We start from the raw sequence: 17794 nt of genomic DNA, 5'->3' as shown, positions 1-17794 counted from the left end.
TCACAAAGTGAGCAGGCTCTTTCTAGCAGTCATTAAGGCTACCCAAAGTAGCTTCCTCGAGACCATCGCTGTTTCATGTGGGGTAAGTGACAAGCTTCTAGCATGCTACATGTACCACATGTACAGTAACACCTACCGGTACAGCGGTTTAAAATGTGTAACTTAGCTACCTACGGTCTACACTACAGTTACAGCGAGCCTCATGGAAAAGACCTAAGTTGAAGAGTGAAGGTAACTTTTGGCAAAGTGTCACACGCCGACACAATCAGCTTCTCACCCTGAGGAATCCTCAGGGTGAGGAGCTAATTGCAGTGAGGATCTTGCATGTGAGCTTTGGCCCTCAGCCTCCAAAGTTTGAGGCTAGCAATTTGCCTCATTTCGTGAAGCTTCAACATGACAAACGGACAAACATAAATTTACTCGCATGTCAGTGTCTCGCTGATCGCTTACATTGCAGCTGTCTTTAATACTGTAGCTGCTCTTCTTGTGTAAGCTGATTTATCAAGCAGAAACGCTCCTTAGCAATCCTCTTGTACGAGTCTCTTTAAATTAGAATCCCTTAATAAAGCGTTTTATTTTTAATGCCACAGGTTTCGCCACGACGAAAATTCATACCTGGCTATGCACGTCTGACTTGCGTTCACTATTCCCCTATCCGTCTGACGTTGCAAAAGCCAGCCGAGGTTATAATAGACACTGCGAGCAAACTGCACGACATAGAGAAAATCAAGGTCACGGCACGAAGAGCATTCCGACAAGCGCCTGCATCAAGCTCAGCTGAGTCGGCAACTCCATCGCATACTGAGCGCAAGTGCAATTCCTGTCGCAGAGTACCGACCGACCCTAGAAAACGTGAAAGTGGACACGATCAACGGCTTCCTTGATTGACTTCCCAATTAGACGCGTGACCCACAAGTGCCCATGACATCCATGGCGGTGGCCAAGGTGCCGATGCGGAGAGGCCAAACGCATTGGACGCGTTCGCGTCGTCTCGTGAGTAGCGCAAGCAACTCGAACGCTGTGGACCTGGAAAACTACCAAGGCACCATCTACTTCGCTGATATCGTAGTGGACGGCTCCAACTTCGTCGTGCAGGTGGACACAGGCTCATCGGACTTGTGGATCTCATGTTATTACCTCAGCGGCTCCACGTGCCAGTCCACATGTCCATCCGACGCTGAAACGATCTCCTACGGCTCTGGCGACGTCTGTGTAGAAGGCGAATCAGCCGATATCAAGTTTGGCAACGTCGCAGTGTCTAATTACAATGTGGGTGTGGCACAGGGCTCGACTGTGAACCCGAGCAGCTCCAGCTCACTGCTTGCAGGTGACGCACAGGGTCTCTTTGGCCTTGCCTACAGCTCACTGGCAACACTACCATCTCCTGGTGGACAGTTCATTGACTACGTCCAGAGCTTCTCTATGTATTTGACTCAAGAAGATAATTCAGCCGGCAGCTTCTTGTTGCTAAATGGTGTGGACGACGCGTTAATCTCCTCAAATGGCCTCACACCGTACACAGTCAAACTCAAGTCGGCAACGCCAACACACTGGACAATTGGCATGACGGCAATGCAGATTGGCAACAGCACAGCCGTGTTCCCTTGCTCTACAGCGAGTAGTGGCAGCTGCGACAGTATTGTGGACTCTGGGACGTCTCTATTGGCGATGCCCAGCTCGGTCTACTCGAGTTTTGTATCCACATATCTTTCAAGCTGCCAACGAGATCAATCCGGGTCGGAAATCTACATGTGCTCGAGTGACATCGAGTTGCCCCGATTGGCTCTAACATTCGGAGACGTGACGTTCTACTTGGAGAAGAACGACTATATTATCAACCTGGGAGGCAACATGGTCGTCGTGGAGTTACAGGCGACGTCAAGCGCTAGTGGCTCGTATGCCAACACGTGGATCATCGGCGAGACGTTCTTAAAAATATTCTACACGAGCTACAACGTCAACGAGTCTGTGACCTTCTACTGTGTTGAAAACAGTACATGTACCCCAGGTTCCCAAGCGGTATCTTTGCCCGCGTCTTCGGATTCGTCGGGTGACAACACTGGCGGCAACGGATTTGGAGGTGGCAGTGGCGGCATCTCGGGTATTACGTTCAACGACGACGACAAGAGCCACCTCACAACGATCCTGGCCATCGTATTGGGCGTTCTCGGCTTCTTCTTAATTATCGCAGTGGTAACTTCTCTCTTCCGCTGCATGTGTAGACGCAGAAGAGCGTCTCGACACGAGCAATCGCTGCAGCCAGTATTGGTCGTTCCTGGAGGCTACTACCAGCCACAACCTGCCATCCAGCCTTCCCAAGGATACTATGCCCAGCACTAATAGAAGGGTGCCAATTTTTGAAACTTATAAAGTATCTTATTACTAAAACAAGAAAACAAGAAGTCCTTTTATATCGATACAGATTCAAAAACATATTCTCGTTTCAAAATTTAGTCGCTGATTTGGAGGATATCAGATAGGCAAATGTCCAATAGGTAAGCTGTGAGTCCCCAGATCACGTGTGGCCCCCCAGTGAAGACTGGAGTGGCGTTGCTGTGGCGGATCCAGTTGTCCTGGTTCATCAAGTCACGCACTGGAACTGTGAAGAGAGACTCGACCTCGTCCTCGTTTATGGCTACAGTTCGGTCGCTCATCTCGCCGATAAATCCTACCACGGGCGTGACGGCAATGCCAGTGATTGAAGTGACACTGGACCAGTCACAGCGCAGCACACCGAGGACATCGACGCCCTCTGGCGCCAGTCCAACTTCTTCGTTCATCTCTCGCAGACACGTGCCTTCGATACACGAGTCATCGGGGTCGACCATACCGCCAGGGAAGCAGACTTCGCCCTTGTGTTTGCCAACCGTGAGCGATCGTAATGTGAAGAGTACGGATGGCTCGCCTTCGAATGTGCAAAGTGGGATCACCACAGCTGCACGTGCTGAATAGGCCTTGGTGATCTGTCGTGGCAATCGACTTAATCGCTTGCGGATACGCTCGAGATGACGCTTGCCGAATGCATTGGCAAGCGGTGTTTGTCTCAATGTGTTCATGTCGTGCTGTGCGAAGTCTGTGGAGAATAAAACAAGAAGAAGATCAGTTTGTTTCCGTTTAATTACAAGAAAATACACAAGATGCGTACCGTGATAAGGTTTGAGAACAGCTTCCAGTTCGTCCAGTTTGCCCTCGCTCAGCAGCTCAGCGCACAGCCATAACGTGTATTCGCGATCTTGATAGGCCGCTGCGAGGGCCGGCGCTGTGTAGTTGTTCACCAGGAAGCTGGCGTCCATACGGGGCTTCTCGAACTCGCGAGAGAAGGAGCTCGTGTCCTTGACTTCTTGCTCATGGAGATGGTGTTCCTCAACGTCCTCTCCCTCCATCGCCCCATGTTGACTGCTGCTGTGGTAGTACAGGTAGTGGTGGTGGCTTTCGTTCGCGAGCTTAGCCGCTGCAGCGCGGCGTAAAGGCAGCGTGTCGTTCTCGCTATCGAGAAGACGCGAGGCCGACCCAAACGCGCGACCCAGCGGCCGCAGTTTGGCGCGGCTTGAAGCCTCAAATAGTGTGCACCCAACTCGTCGCATGCTTTAGTTAGTCGCAGTGGTGTTTGGTGTTAGTTATGGCTTGGTCTTTGAGAAGCAAGTTGCCAAATGGGGTAATTCAGTGTGTCCAAAATAAGCAGCAATGACGTTTCGCTCGCTCGTTGCAGTCTGGTGGCGCTTGGGTGTCTGCTTGCGGAGGGGATTTGCGCTGCAGATTCGGATGGACACTTGGAGTCGTTGATTTCCGCTCCAATACGAACGTCTGCGGCGTCTTTGACGCTGATTCTTGGCACCAGGTGACTGCGACGAGTCAGAGTCCCGGTGGTCCTAAATTAGGTTCAAGGCAAATTTCCCTATGTATTCAGTATAAACGAGCTGAAAAGATAGCTTAATTTCCAGTTTGTAACACGCTCGAGACTTGAGATCAGGACTTCCAGCCTCAAATGACGTATGGAGCGACGTGATTGGCTGGGTGCCCCTTGACACCACGCCGTTCCAGATCGAGTTTCAGATTCCAGTTCCCTGGAACTTCCAGCTGCTTCGAGTGCTGTCGCTCAGCGCACACCATTGGTGTCACCATGTCTCATGCAGCATAGACGACGTGTTCGCTACGGTGCAAGGTTTCACCATTCGTGGCGTATGTGCTAGTTCTTGCTCATTTGGCACGATGAACATGTCGTCTTCTATTAATAGCTGGAATGGTTGGAGCTTAATCTTAGCATTTCAAACATCTTCAATACTTTCGAGGTTATTATCGAAAGCTGTTGGGCGTAGTTTTTGATTTGACTCGCCTTCTTGTATTATAGTACATGTGTACTACTAAAAAGTAAGTAAGCGTGTCCATGTAGTCGCCATTTCGTAATTGTCGTTTATTTTGGCCACACTAACATACCAAGGTACTTGTATGTGACCAGACGACACTTATCAAACTGGAATCTGAAGTTTGGGCGTGAATCGTGAGCAATCAAGTGTGCAGGATCCAGTCCCGCGCGTGTCATCGTTTCAGTCTAGAAGTTCAAGAGTCTAGTGACCATCTCCTCGTGCTGACTCGCCGCAGTCACGTGTGCATGGAATGAAATGTCCATGAGCGCCAAAAACGATGCAAGGAAGAGACTTATCGATGCTGACATTCAAATTGTCCTCTCGAATCTTTAGCTAGAGCGGTCAGCCGCAAAGCATTAACAGTAGCGCGAGCGATTGCCGTAGGTATCAACTTTCTTCACGGGAAATGCACGGGTTGACGAATTCCTTTAGTTTCACACAAATCGTACATAGTTATGTGCTTTCACATAAATTATGTAAGTAACTCGTTTAGCCTACCATCTGTCATACGAATCAGCATTCCGCAAACTCGACAAGTCTGCCTCCATCTACCTTTGGACTACGAGCCTTTGGCCATCATGGAGCTGCCATTCACTGCGTCCTCCAACGCAGACACTGACGATGTCGACCGCAAGGCAAAACTCCTTGCTCTACTCGATCAAGCGCGCGTCAACCGAGGTCTCCAACCGGAGCGAAACGGCGACACTTGTGTTGGTGAAGACGTAGCGCTGGATGCCAGACCTCCTCCTATTAAAATCGAGCCGCTTACTGATGTGAAGAGCGAATACAGCAATACGCCGCACTCTCAAGAGCAGCACACACCCAAATGCATCTGCAGCCACAGCCACCAGTCGTCTCCAGCGTCAACAATCCATGAATCCCACGCTCTATCAACCTCCGCACTAAGGGAACGAAGCCTCAATGTCAGCTTAACAACTAATAGCGAAGGATCGGAGTCATTCGACACTGTATTATCAAGAAATCACGCTAGAATCACTTCCGAGACCTGCAGGGGAAGCTCAGCAGCCATCCAGACTGCCGGTGAAGATGCCAGACAGAGCGACGCGACTCATCCTTCTACCCCTCGTGTTGCTGTCCTGAGTTCGGCACCAAAGCCTCGCATTGCCGACTTAACAGGTGGCAGAGAAAAAGTCCCGCGACTGCAACAGCTCAAACCACTGCAAGTCCCAAGAAATCCCACACACCCACCTCAGCTGGAGGAAAAAAACCCAGTGAAACGTGCCGTACAACCCAAACAACCCAAACCAGTGAAACGTGCCGTACAACCCAAACAACCCAAACCTTCCACTACAAACACATCGATCACACTGAAGAAATTGGAGCTGCTGACACCGGACGAGTACGAAGACTCGGAACTGCATGGCGATTTCCAGCACATGCTGCACATTTTGATCCCTTCCAACGCCACGACCGCGTTGCTCGAGCGTCGTGGACAGCCCATCCAGAGCATCAGTCAGCAATCGGACTGCACCTTATCCATTCGGGAGCCAGAGGCGTCTCCTTTCAAAGACGATCGCCTGCTCCGTATTTACGGGAAAGCCAAGGGCATCAGCTTAGCTCAGCGACTTGTCATCGCGTACATTCGAGCGTATCGAGCCGACAAAGGAGACCCAAACTACGTCGACTTATCCACCGAGTCGTCTCCGCTCGTTGCGCTCCCTGCCACGTCCATCACGAAAGCTATGAGTGTCGCTGTGGCCTCGGGGAAGAAAAACGAAAAAGAGATTACGCGTCCATTTGTATGGATGGTTGAACGTGAAGACGTGGGGAAAATGATGGGACGACAGGGCAGTACCCTCGCAGCAATCCGTCAGAACACCGGGGCAGCCATTCATCTGGATAAGGACACTGTTCCTGGGACTAGCGAGCGTCGAGTGGTGCTCATTGGCTCGGTCGAGTCCATCGCTGCAGCCATTGGGGAGATTAAAGCCCGATCTGGTGGCCATCCAGAGGTGTCGGCGAGCCCGAGTGGGAGACTTGGACAGTATTTCGCCATCCCGTACCATTCCTCGGGCTTCCTTATTGGTCCCCAGGGCTCTACAGTTAAAGGCATCACTGACCGTACAGGAGCTCGTCTTCAGATTCCTTCGGCTGAGGACTTACCGCTGGGTAGTACGAACCGCATTCTACACATGCAGGGTACTCCTAAGCAGGTAGAACACGCAAGACGTGTTGTTGGAGCGAAACTACGAGACTACCTGAGCTCTAGCAAGAATCCACGAACGAGGACGCCGATCTCAACTGGTAAAAAGGGCGATAAAGTCACGATCAAGACGCTCTTGCCTTCCAGAATCTGTGGCTTTATGCTGGATAATCGAGGCAAACTCGTGCGCGAGATCTCGGACAAGTCGGGGGCTCACACGCATCTGTTAGCTCCTCATGACGACGAGAGTCGCGTCTGTGTGTTTAGCGGTGAGATGAGCTGCGTGCTACGTGCACAGCGTCTGGTGTTGCAGGTGATTGCAGGTGACGCGATCTCTTCGAAGCATTCGAATGTACTGAGGAAACGGAAGCGATCGCACCGAGAAGAAGAGGAGGAGGAATATTCTGACGCAGAGGAAGATATGAACAATGAGGGGTCGTATTATGACAGTGACGAGGAAGATAACTATGAAGAGTACGAAGAACCTCGCAGACTCCCTGTCAAAAGACATCGAGTGCCACTCCGCTCTCGACTCGAGTACCGTGAAGACGACGACGTGTACAGTAATGATGATGAAGAGGAATATGACGAGCGTCCACGTCAGCCAATCCGACGTCCGGTAGCTGCTCGGTCACGCGAGTACATTGACGAATATCCTGACGACTTTGACAATGGCTACAACAGCGAAGACTTTGACGAGTACCGTGACGAAAATCGAGTACTGTACGACCCACCTCGCTCTCGTACTCCTAAGAGGCCAGCAGTTGTCCGTCGACAACCGCGTGCTAGACATCAAGACGAGTACTCTGGCGACTACGAAGAGTACGACGACGAGTACAGCTATGCAGACGACAGCGATGGGTACGAACACTCTCTTATTGCCAGGAAGCAAGCGGTAAAGCGACGACCACTCGCTAGTCGTCTTGATAGTCGCCGCCCTCCTGTCGTCCTCCCTGGTCGTAAAGTGCAGATGGTAGCGCCAAAGTTGAGTCCACGTGAGCAGCGTCCCCGAGTGAGCCCCACGGACCGACGCCGTTCAAATAGCCGCCCTAGTAGTGCTCGTATTCGCTCTAACAGTCGTGGCAGTGTTCCCCGTGGCGGACGAGGCAGTGGTCGTCCCGGTTCCAGTCGAGGTCGTGGCAATGGCAGCAAACGGCGTCGGCTCTGACACTGAAACAATTTGTCCCTTTTGACAAGATGTGCATGGCCTTTTAAATCCCCTTACTGTATCGTAATTACCGTCGCACTAAGAGACCAGCGGCTGTGGCTGCAGTAGCGCACGCGATGAAAGAGAGACCCAAGTACAGTGGCGACTTTGGGGGCGATTCGACAGCTTCTCTGCGCAGTCCATCGATAGGCAACTCGCGTCCTCGTCGTGGTATTGGCTCGTCGATTAGATCGGGGCTATTGAAGTCAATCGCCCCACTAATCACACAGTGATCGTTCACTCGCGTATGTCGAAGCTGATCTTCAGCTGGCAAAGCTCTGGGCTTTCTCTCTGCCGCATCGACACGAGACGTAGCAGCGTTATCGACCCAATCCAACTCTAACGACATTTTCCGCCGCCTTTTGTGCTCTGTAGCCTCTGTATTCGCACTCTTGATGCCTTCGATCTCGAGCGGTGGCAACTGAGAACGCGGCGTTGTGCTCGCTTCGATCTCACTGCCACTATCACTTTTGTTACTTGAGCTCCTCCCAAGGGCCAACACGTCAGCAGCAGTCGTAGCAGAAGTGCTCGTACACAAGGTCTTGCGTCTCCTTGCACGGGTGTCGGAGCCCGTCTCGACCGAGCTCTGACGACGTAGAATCCTGTTCTCTAAGCGTAGAGCTGTCACTTCACGTGTGGCATCCTCTAATAGATGCTCCATATCTTCCGTTTGTTTCTCTTGACTCTCCACCGGCCCAGCGCTACTGCCTCGTCCTCTGCTCTCCAACTGCTTCTGTAATTGCGCCAGAGCTTCCGTCACGCGCTGTGTCTCGGCTTGGGCACTCGCTGTGCGGTTCTCTGCCACTTGTAGCTGTGTGGCTGCACGTGCTTTGCTGTTCTCTAGCTTGATAACCAGCTCGTCCCGTGCTGCGAGACGCTCTCGAAGCTCCTCGTTCTCAGCTTCCAGACGTCGCGTAGTACGACGTAAAGAGTCTCGTACAGCGTGTACGCGTTCTACCTCTTGGGATTGTAGCTCTAGCTGCGTTGTTACAGACTCGAGATCCTGTTGAGCACGGCTAGTCTCGACAAGTTGCTCCTTGTTACGTTGTTGCAGTTGCTCGATCTGCTCTGCGAGTTCTCGTTGACGTTGTTGCTCACGCTCTCGAGCGAGTTCCAGCTCCAGACAGCGGCGTCTGAGCTCGTCAGCGCGCTGTTCCAGTTGCGTCACTTCGACCTCACGAGACGCACAGCGTTCGCACGAGTCTGTTCTACAAAAACTACCGGAGCGGGACGGGAGAGACGGCCGTCTCGGGAGCTGCGTTTGGCTATGAGAATCGATGTACGGGTCGTAGCGCTGCAACGCAGTCTCAAGCGCTGCGTTCTGGTCACGTAGACGTTGTGTATCTCGCACGCAGCGATCACGATCGCCTTGTACAGCTTCCAGTTCGTCGTGTAAGGCGTCGATCTCTTCACGTGCCGTTTGCAGCTCCTCTAGCAATGCATTGCCCGCATTTGCAGCCAATCGGAGGTTGTCCTGCTCGCTAGCGAGCTCCATCAATACACGCGATAGCTTGTCTTGCAGCAGTCGTTCTCTAATGGAGCTGTCGTCTTCTGCTTCCGGGTTGTTACAATGATGTTTGCTACCTCTAGCGCCTCCAGAAGCTTCGCCGATTGAGCTGCGGCGGTCGTCGTCTACGAGCAAGTCGATGATGAGCTGTCGAACATGGTCGATCATTTCGTGGTCATCCGTCTCCTGCTCTTCGTGTGAGACCTCGTCACTGACCAAGTGCAGACGACTACTGCGACTGCTGCTACTCGTGCTGGGTGACGCCAGTGTCCATTGGTTGGGACTCGTACAAGCCATCGAGTCTCAGAGCTCGACGAAGAGATCAAGAAGCTTTTCTTAGTCAAACAGCCCAATGCTCAGTGAGCGAACGTCGGGTGTGCGACGATGTGGGGAAGCTGGGTGTCTTCAATGCTCAGGCCGTTGCGACTTGTTTAGCAGAGCTTTTCGAGCTCTGTACCATGAATATGGTACATGGTGTCTGGCTTGCTAAATCTAGAGGATGTGAGGAAGCCTCTTCCAGTCTTTTGTGTGCTGCGCTCCATTGCAACGCGGTGACGACGTCGCAGCGTTGCGTATTACTTGTAAGGGGCTAACTCGTCGTGGTGCTACTCGAACTAAAGCTGTCGTCCCGACGAGAATCGAGTCTGCGCCGACGTTGAAGTAACGTGCTCTGTAGACGAATGGCACATCTGAGTAAGAATATTTGTGCTGCTCTGATAACTGTTTTCCTTTTATTTCTTACAGTGCAAGTGCTGCAATTGTAGGTGAAAGACATGGGGATGCCACACGACGACGCGGCGAGTTGATGCGAGAGCGAATGCAACTACTGGCAGTCCGCACGAACTATTCAGATGCTTTCCACCGCTTACGTCGCAGCTCTACGGTCTCAGCCGCGCCCTCGACTGCAGTTGTTGCTGTTAACAACCCACTAGCTTGCAATAGTACCGGTGTATCTGGTCGAGACCGCTCGTACTCGCATCATCCGCGACGCACAACCGAAGAAACGGCAGAGTTTGTAAGTACCCGTTTCTAGAACTTCTAGATTTTGAATCTAGGACTAAGAATGTAATATTGACAGAGTCGCCAATGCGAGCAGCGTGTAGCTCTAACTAGAGAGAAGGAGATTCAAGCTCAACGACGAGCACTAGCATGTGAACAAGAGCGCCAAGCTCGCAGTCAACTTGCAGGTGAAGCTGCGCCTGCTCAAGCGGCTCTACGACTTCGAGAACGTCGAGAGAAACAACGTCGCACTGCTGAGGCCGAGTTGGAAGCGCTAGTTGATCAGCAAGAATCTTTGCTCGAGGCGATGAACATTGCGCGGATGTTGTCACCTCGATTCCAAGAGCACGTGAACTTTACACCTGCAGTTGCAAAATATTCCGCTGAAGACGAACGTGTCAAGCTGCTCCTCTCAACGTCACGAATTGGCTCCTACTATCAGTAATTTTTTAAGTCAGCAATAAATTTCATGATATTTACTTTAACTTTTAGAAAGGTCCGCGTAAACTACATTTGTTTTTCGCTAATGCATTGCCGTACTTGGAGTGCATGGTAGGCCGCCGATGCTTGTCTGTAGCAGGCTCACGCGGCTCAATCTTGCGCTGATAGTAATCTAATTCCGTCTGCGTGGAGAACCGACCGGCAACGTACAAGTTGTATCGCTCATTTTCCACTGCAAATTCCCTTGCATTTTCGGCTCGGCGCTCGTTATTTTCCTCCCACTTGCGAGCCAAAGTGTGGATCTTACAGGTCGTAGAACTTTTCCGAGGATGGAGATGTTTCTGATACTTACGCGAGAGTTTCCGACTCACACGTAGCAGCTCCGTCTGTAGCTCATTTTCTTGCTGGCGTAAAGCCACTCGATCTTTCTCAGCTGGACTTGGTTCACGTTGCAAAGGAGTCTGCGGCTTTTCTTTTGGACTAGAGCTGCACCTTAAGGCGACGTCAAGAGCGTCCTGTTCAATCTCTGGTTGATTTTTCAGACTCTTGACTTCTCGAGAAATTGCTCGATAGAGTTCAGGTGCTGAAACGGAGGAGCTTAACGTAGGATCGAGATCGGCTGTCCGGATAAGTTTGCCCCCTATCAGTCGACGTTGTACAGGTGTACCATGCATGAATTTATGCTTCGGCTTGATAGTTTGTTCGCCGAGTGGCGGTGGATCTTTAGGGAGTCCAAGAGTGTTGAAATTATTCACTCGCGGTCTGTCGCTCTGGATTCGAGAAATACTGTTAGTTAGAGCTTCGTTAGAGTTGATGGAACTCTAACGCACCTGTTGAGGACGCAGTGACTCGGCCCTGTCAGCTTTAATGAGTTGGTGCATTTCTCGACGAACTTTTGCTGGAATAGCTGGATCACTCCACGCCGTGACTCCATCGGGCGAAGAGCGACCTAAAAGATCCAGAGTCGACATCCCGACTGGAGGATACCGCACCAATGTCTCTATATTCGCATCGTCGTTGCTAGCATCTTGCGCTTTCAATGGCATCCCGGTCTGGGATCCGGAAGCTTGATGCAACTAAGCGAAGACGAGAATCAGTCCAGTGACTAGGATAGACGTGGTTTCATCGCTAAATAAAGGGTGCTTACTGTACACTGTAGACTACAGTGTAGTAGGCTGTTGTCATCGTCCTGAACTCCGGATCAGATCACTAGGGGGGGGTCTCAATTACCTCACCAGATCTTGATGCTTCCTAGCGGACAAGTCACGGATATTATACCAGTAGTTCATTCAAACGATGCTCTAATATAAAGCGTCTTATGGTCTCAATATCGATGTTGGTGTCGGCCACAATCCAACTCGCAGCTTCCGACTCAAAAGCCAACCAAGCACATCCACAATGATCCGACCGGTGTCGAATCTGCAAATGCAACGTCAGCTTCAATCCCCCAGCAAGCCTCTGAAATCGACCACGACGTCCTCTAAGTCTCCGATCAAGAAGCACCTTCAGAATGCCTCCACAGAACTCCCATCGTCTCCTCTTCATGGGGCCCAGAAAGCCAAACTACGTGCGTCAGTTCTTCAAGCAGTTTTGAACTTACTGGACCAAGACGTGAACGCACTCGCTGGAGCCCACCAAGTCCTCCAAGCCGCTGCCGCCCTACCCTTGTCCGAGCCCAACGTACAGCGTGCAACCGTCCAAGCTCTACGTGGCCTTCATCAGTCAATGTCGCCATCGTTCGGCTACGACTCTGGCTCGTCAATTTCCAACTGGGATGCGCCGATCCCACCGAGTCCACACAAACAAACAGAAACTTCAGACTGGAATTAACTCATTTCATCACTGCAAGGAATTCCTACTCGCCTGCGCTAACGAGATCCACGAGCTCGAAGATGTTCGTCCAGTGGACTTCGACTATGCGTCAACTGTACAGTCCTCTATTGACAGTGACGATACTAGGGCTGATCAGGGCTCACAGTCCTCCGACGCTTTGCACCGGACCGAGTACATGCGCGACGTTGACGAGATGTCAGCAAGTGATCGAGGGGTTTGCCGCCAGGTGCTCCGAGCTCTGCACGCACACGCTCAGACCCAACGCCGACGTTCGAGTGCCCCGAACTTGGCGTTAAAGTTTCGTGTCTTCGAGGCACTCAAGCTGCAAGCGAGTCTTATACCTAAGAGACTCGCCTTCCAGCGTCTCAAAAACGGAGGTCGCTCACGTTATCAGCCCAGTTCGACGGCTCTTGGCAAGACCCGCAGATCTCTGGACTTCCAGACGCTCATGATGCACCATTCGGACGTGCTGCTTCTTATCCTAGCTCTAGTGGTTTTAGCTAACCTGCCTGCCAAGTACATCGTGTAGTAAACTCAGGTTACCATCAGGTTTAACTCAGGCTTAAGTTTATTAAACGAGAGGATACAGCATAGCGACAGGATAGCGATATCTGACGAGGGAGGTCTCAAACATAAATTACAGTGGCGGCGTTTAAAACACTCAGGTCGGCAGCGCATGGGAGTTTCCGAACGTTCCGTGGCTTAGAACTGCTCTGAGTTCCCAGGCTTCTCCGAGCCAACGGGGCTCGTATCTTTCACTCTTCTTACTCACACCAATTGCTTTACGAGACACCCGACGAACGCAACAAGCCGCCACTCCTTTCGGCCAGGAATGTGCCACTGGGCACTACAAAGTCCGTGAAGCGCCCGAAGCCGGAGCCCTGAGCAGCCAGCGCCACATGGAGACACCTGAGCCAATCCTTCATCTCTCCTTCCGTGTAGGCACTAAGCAGTACGCGGCCCTTTTTACCGCGGATAGCGAACCTCCACATCGTGGCCTGGGAGCCGTCAAACACCGAGTCACGAGGCATAATCTCAATACTCTTAGGGCTGCACTTGGCCAGGTCGATTTCTCCGCGTTTCCGACCGTGTTCCTCACGGAAGAACGTCATCTTCGTACTAGTAAGCACCACAAATCGGACCTTCCAGCCTCCGGAACGTAGTCCGAAACCTTGCTTAAACAGTAATCCGGACTTGATGACCCCTCCACGAGGCACAGTAGCCGCACGCATCATGACGCTCTCTCTAGAGATCGAGAAGCCGTCTTCGTCCACTATAAGAGTTCGTGGGAGTCTCGACGGGTCGCAGATGATCGTATCAATGTCATTGTCGTCGTCTTCGCTTTCCATCCTTTCGAGTATAGGAATGGGTCCGGAAGCCGGCATAGCCATAACGGCGAGCAGTGACTCGGCCCGGTTGAGTCTGTTGCTATTGTTGACGTAGTTTTCCTTCTCCTCTTCCTCGTCCACCGTCGAGATGGCGCGTTGGTCGCGATTGCGCGCAGCAGGAGACGGGAAGTAGTTACTCCCAGCGTCCGAGCTGCCGGCGTCGCTAGCCTCGTACCAGTCGTCTTCGCTGGTGACGGAAGGGCGCTCGCTGGGCCGTCCCATGGCGCGCAGGAGCTGCGCCTTGTACACGGCATTCTGCTGCTGCTGCTGCGAGACGCGCAGCATGCGCGAAGGTCGGAAGGACAAGAGGCTCGGACGAGGAAGGAGCTCCTCGCCATGCGCATCCATCATGGCCGGCACTTCGGGGTCGTATCTGTCGTAGACGCTGTAGCGGTCTGCGGATGGCCAGGTGGGCTCTAGTACCGCGCGCGAAGCGGCGGTGGTGGACGGCGTGGGGGCCATTTTTGACTAGTGGCACTGCCTCTTGAGGGAATGGAGAGCTACTCGCACTTAAACGGGTGATCGTTTGATCAGGTTTGCGGTTTGTAACGAGCTGAACACATGCGGGAGCGGCATGTAATAAACCTGTAAGAAATGGTAGAGCGTGAGACCTCAGTTGATGATTCGACGCCTGGATTTTGGAGTTTGTTTGCGAAATAGCCTGTGAAACCTGATTTCGAGCGAGAATGGATGGGGCGGTCACAAAGTGGGATTTCTGGAAGCGGCGTGGCTTTCACGCACACCAATTGACCAATTGACTGGCGCGACTGGCGCCCACGTAAGACTGGCATGGTCGAAGAGGAAACGAAGTTCGTCTAGAATGTCTACGAATTCATGAGTGTCCCTATGGTAAAGGTCGCTCTCTTCCTCGTTGCCAGCGTGCTGCGGCAGAGCCATTTGCGTGCTCGTCCATTAGCCCTGGCTGTCGAATATAAAAGTCGCTTTTGGCGGATTTCACTGAGACGTTATCAGAGCCACAGCCACACGCTGTCTCCGAAACAGCCGAGCGAATTGGGTCGCCGATAAACAAAGAGAGACCGAAAAGTGACCCCTTCACTTCGAAGTAAAGACATTGTGAATGGAGGAGCTTGACTGTCTAGCAAGGCCGTTCCAAGCTTCACGTGTTTGCGAGCTTCCTTTTGGATCGTGAGCTGAAAAAAAAGGGGGAATCTTCGATGTTGTCGCATCGCACCGCGCTCACACGACCGAGGCGTGCCGGATCGCTTCGTCGATTGCATGGCTGACGAATTCGCAGTTGGAACGTCCTGAAATCTCATGTCATCACCGTCGGCGCCAATGATGGAGGATACCAGGTTGCCATGTCGCTTGGTTGCTAGCGTGAATAGACCTAAAAAGCATGTTTCGGTGCACGTCCGTTTTTAAGACTTTTGTGTACACCACATCACGTTTGGATTTTCATCTAATCCCATTGCTATTGGCCATAGTGACGAATGGAGGTGACGACCTTCAAGAAGAAGAGCAAGCGCTCTGCCGTTTGTCGTAAACGCTCTCGTCGGCCTCTCGAAGACTCACAAGACGCTTCTGGCGACGCTCCAGGCGATGACACTGACGTGGAGCAGATTCAACGCTCCATCGAGGAGCTACGAGAGGACCAAAAGCTGCGCGACCAGATCTTAAGAGAGGAACTGGCCGCCCAAAAGCAGGAGACGGCGAAGAAGACGCAGAAGAAGGCGGAGGCGTCTACCGACACAAGTCAATATGGACTGCATGACCCCACCAAAGACGGATCGACCAATCAGAAGCTGCTTACGCTTCTTGACGGACAATTCACAGGCCAAAGCGCTACGACTGAGAAGGATCAGCATGTAGAGCTGATGAACAAGTTTATCGAAGAGAGACTGCAGAAGAAAAGGAAAATAGATGGTAAGCAAAACGCAGGAGACGTTGGAGATGCAGCTGCTGCTCTTAAGACTGCTGAGGATAGGTTGTTCGAGCTGCCTGAACACTTGAATCCCGATGTTCCGAGCAGCTCGAAGAATTACGATGAGGGGACAGAAGGGGGTATGCTGATGGGGAATACAGGCATTGCAGAGGTGGAACTTCCGTCGTCTTATGCGGAGAGAACCGAGAAGGCGACTAAGAGAGCGTTGGAAGCGAACAAACCGAGGGCTGCGAAGCTGGACGCCATAGGCGGACTGGCAAGTTCCGTCGTTCCGGGCAACTTCAGCACCGATTTTAATCGCCACAAGACTAACTATGTTGCGGAGATGAAGAGTCTGAATAAAGGTAGGAGAATATGCCGCGGATGTGGCGTGAGGAGTGTGACCTGACGATATTGTCGTTGATGATTGCAGATGAGCAACGCGAACGGGGATTTCGCCAAGGTGCGAATTAAACTTTGTCGTGTGTCGTATTGCACTGCTTCATACTGATGTTTTAATTGTTGATTTACTTCAAAGTCGGCAAGAACAGGGCAACCGACAACCACGCTGTCTCGCAGTTCCGAAAGCTAGAAAGTCGCAAGCTACGTCATCGCTGACCTGCATCTCATATGTCAACATGGCTACATTCATGTAAACCACACAAATTCCGTTGAATGAATGACCTCTGGTGTAATAGTGACATCAGTCCACCCTGACTCGAATCTGTAGCAATCGGGCATCGCCACGTCACGAGGTGCTCGTTGGATCGAGGCCCGAGCTAGATACGCACTACCCGGTACACGCAGAACCTGGTGCATCGCTCAGTATCACGATCTATTAGACTATGAGCTGGCTGTGGGGAAACGAGACGACAGAGCAGGCGCAGTTCGTGGTGAGCGCTCTGCAGAGTGAGCTGGATGAGCGCGAGAGCAAGATAAAGGCGTTGGAGGCGGCTCTGAAGCGCGAGCAGCAGGATATGACGTCACTGCTGGAAGACGAGGTGAAGGAGCTGGAGGCACGACGTAAAACTATCGAGAAGGAGCTGGCGGGTGTGGACGCGCTCATTAAAGAGAAACAGAAGCTCATCCAGAAGAGTAAGAGCGACGGGCTTAAGAAGAAAAAGAAGAGCAAAAAGAGCAAAACACCCGTCAGTTCACCTAAAGCTTCAGCGATTGAGGAGAAACCGGCTGCAGCTACCAATGGCAAACCCAAAGAGAACGGTAGTACGGTACTGTCCCCCAAGGCCAAGAAGAAACAACAAAAGAAGAAGAAGGAAGCGAGGTGGGTACAACCTATGGAGCTATAGAGGACGGGACTGCCAGTGCTCACTGAACTGTATAGTGCTGCTAGCGCTGATGTAGAGTCGACAGAGGACGCGAAGGTGTTGCCCATGGACAAGAACTTGAAGATGGTGGCCAAGGAGGAGCCCAATGTGGCTTTCATCATCCAACGCAGCAATGTGAGTGCAGTGTTTTTTATACTGTTTTAAACAAAATGCTGATGTTTTTATGATTAGAACTCGAACACAGTGGTGTACGCTGCCTGCAAGTCTTCGAACGGCAAGTCTCTGGACCCGACGACACCGATCAAGGTGTACTGGATTATGTACGAGAAGGACGGCAATCCTCGAGAGGATCTTAACATGATCGAGCGTAACACAGCGTACGGTGTTTCCTCCAAGCCGTCCGATGTGCCGGGCGAACACTTGGCGAGCGTCGCGTCGCTACGGGACCGTGACTGCGTGTTGCGTCTGGACAAACACGGCAATGTGATGGCGCTGACTACAATCAACGGAAAGAAAGGGATGATCTTACGGCGTGTGTTCGTGCAGATGACCACGAGTTGGGGCATCCCGACGGTGGACCACGTGGACATCTTCGGCGTGGATCCCGTCACCTTGGAGCCTGTGTACGAGAAGAAGAAGAACAAGTAACTGGAAAGGTGGCGAGAGAGCCACCCACATGTCGTAAAACAATGCAGTGCTTTTTCTCTACTTCTACTGTACATA

At 52.0% G+C, this 17794-nt stretch overlaps 10 protein-coding genes across 10 annotated transcripts; 6 read left to right on the top strand and 4 right to left on the bottom strand.

Moving 5' to 3' along the window:
• Positions 1 to 930: 930 nt before the first annotated feature.
• Positions 931 to 2340, top strand: PITG_12357 (gastricsin, putative; the record flags this gene model as incomplete). The annotated part of the gene is made up of 1 exon (XM_002900238.1): positions 931 to 2340. The coding sequence occupies one exon, from the start codon at positions 931 to 933 to the stop codon at positions 2338 to 2340; it is 1410 nt and encodes a 469-aa protein (XP_002900284.1).
• Positions 2341 to 2450: 110 nt separating this feature from the next.
• On the bottom strand, positions 2451 to 3293 carry PITG_12356 (uncharacterized protein; the record flags this gene model as incomplete). The annotated part of the gene is made up of 2 exons (XM_002900237.1): positions 2451 to 3073; positions 3146 to 3293. 2 exons carry the CDS (start codon positions 3291 to 3293, stop codon positions 2451 to 2453), a joined length of 771 nt encoding a protein of 256 aa, XP_002900283.1.
• Positions 3294 to 5761: 2468 nt separating this feature from the next.
• Positions 5762 to 6975, top strand: PITG_12355 (uncharacterized protein; the record flags this gene model as incomplete). The annotated part of the gene is made up of 2 exons (XM_002900236.1): positions 5762 to 6851; positions 6962 to 6975. 2 exons carry the CDS (start codon positions 5762 to 5764, stop codon positions 6973 to 6975), a joined length of 1104 nt encoding a protein of 367 aa, XP_002900282.1.
• Positions 6976 to 7763: 788 nt separating this feature from the next.
• PITG_12354 (uncharacterized protein) lies at positions 7764 to 9539 on the bottom strand (the record flags this gene model as incomplete). The annotated part of the gene is made up of 3 exons (XM_002900235.1): positions 7764 to 8398; positions 8441 to 9245; positions 9372 to 9539. The coding sequence occupies 3 exons, from the start codon at positions 9537 to 9539 to the stop codon at positions 7764 to 7766; spliced, it is 1608 nt and encodes a 535-aa protein (XP_002900281.1).
• Positions 9540 to 9922: 383 nt separating this feature from the next.
• Positions 9923 to 10720, top strand: PITG_12353 (uncharacterized protein; the record flags this gene model as incomplete). The annotated part of the gene is made up of 3 exons (XM_002900234.1): positions 9923 to 9935; positions 10007 to 10257; positions 10321 to 10720. The coding sequence occupies 3 exons, from the start codon at positions 9923 to 9925 to the stop codon at positions 10684 to 10686; spliced, it is 630 nt and encodes a 209-aa protein (XP_002900280.1).
• A 9-nt stretch (positions 10721 to 10729) lies between these two features.
• Positions 10730 to 11653, bottom strand: PITG_12352 (uncharacterized protein; the record flags this gene model as incomplete). Its single annotated transcript, XM_002900233.1, has 2 exons — positions 10730 to 11452; positions 11513 to 11653. 2 exons carry the CDS (start codon positions 11651 to 11653, stop codon positions 10730 to 10732), a joined length of 864 nt encoding a protein of 287 aa, XP_002900279.1.
• Positions 11654 to 12041: 388 nt separating this feature from the next.
• Positions 12042 to 13078, top strand: PITG_12351 (uncharacterized protein; the record flags this gene model as incomplete). The annotated part of the gene is made up of 1 exon (XM_002900232.1): positions 12042 to 13078. One exon carries the CDS (start codon positions 12709 to 12711, stop codon positions 13042 to 13044), a length of 336 nt encoding a protein of 111 aa, XP_002900278.1.
• A 72-nt stretch (positions 13079 to 13150) lies between these two features.
• Positions 13151 to 14365, bottom strand: PITG_12350 (uncharacterized protein; the record flags this gene model as incomplete). Its single annotated transcript, XM_002900231.1, has 1 exon — positions 13151 to 14365. One exon carries the CDS (start codon positions 14363 to 14365, stop codon positions 13298 to 13300), a length of 1068 nt encoding a protein of 355 aa, XP_002900277.1.
• A 989-nt stretch (positions 14366 to 15354) lies between these two features.
• On the top strand, positions 15355 to 16403 carry PITG_12349 (uncharacterized protein; the record flags this gene model as incomplete). The annotated part of the gene is made up of 3 exons (XM_002900230.1): positions 15355 to 16150; positions 16219 to 16248; positions 16324 to 16403. The coding sequence occupies 3 exons, from the start codon at positions 15355 to 15357 to the stop codon at positions 16401 to 16403; spliced, it is 906 nt and encodes a 301-aa protein (XP_002900276.1).
• A 227-nt stretch (positions 16404 to 16630) lies between these two features.
• On the top strand, positions 16631 to 17719 carry PITG_12348 (uncharacterized protein; the record flags this gene model as incomplete). The annotated part of the gene is made up of 4 exons (XM_002900229.1): positions 16631 to 16937; positions 17030 to 17067; positions 17150 to 17245; positions 17303 to 17719. 4 exons carry the CDS (start codon positions 16631 to 16633, stop codon positions 17717 to 17719), a joined length of 858 nt encoding a protein of 285 aa, XP_002900275.1.
• Positions 17720 to 17794: the final 75 nt, after the last annotated feature.

Source organism: Phytophthora infestans, genomic scaffold (genome assembly GCF_000142945.1).
Source record: "Phytophthora infestans T30-4 supercont1.26 genomic scaffold, whole genome shotgun sequence".
Lineage (NCBI taxonomy): Eukaryota > Oomycota > Peronosporomycetes > Peronosporales > Peronosporaceae > Phytophthora > Phytophthora infestans.
Note: the sequence above shows the minus strand (reverse complement) of the source record. Positions and strands in the feature narration are given on the sequence as shown.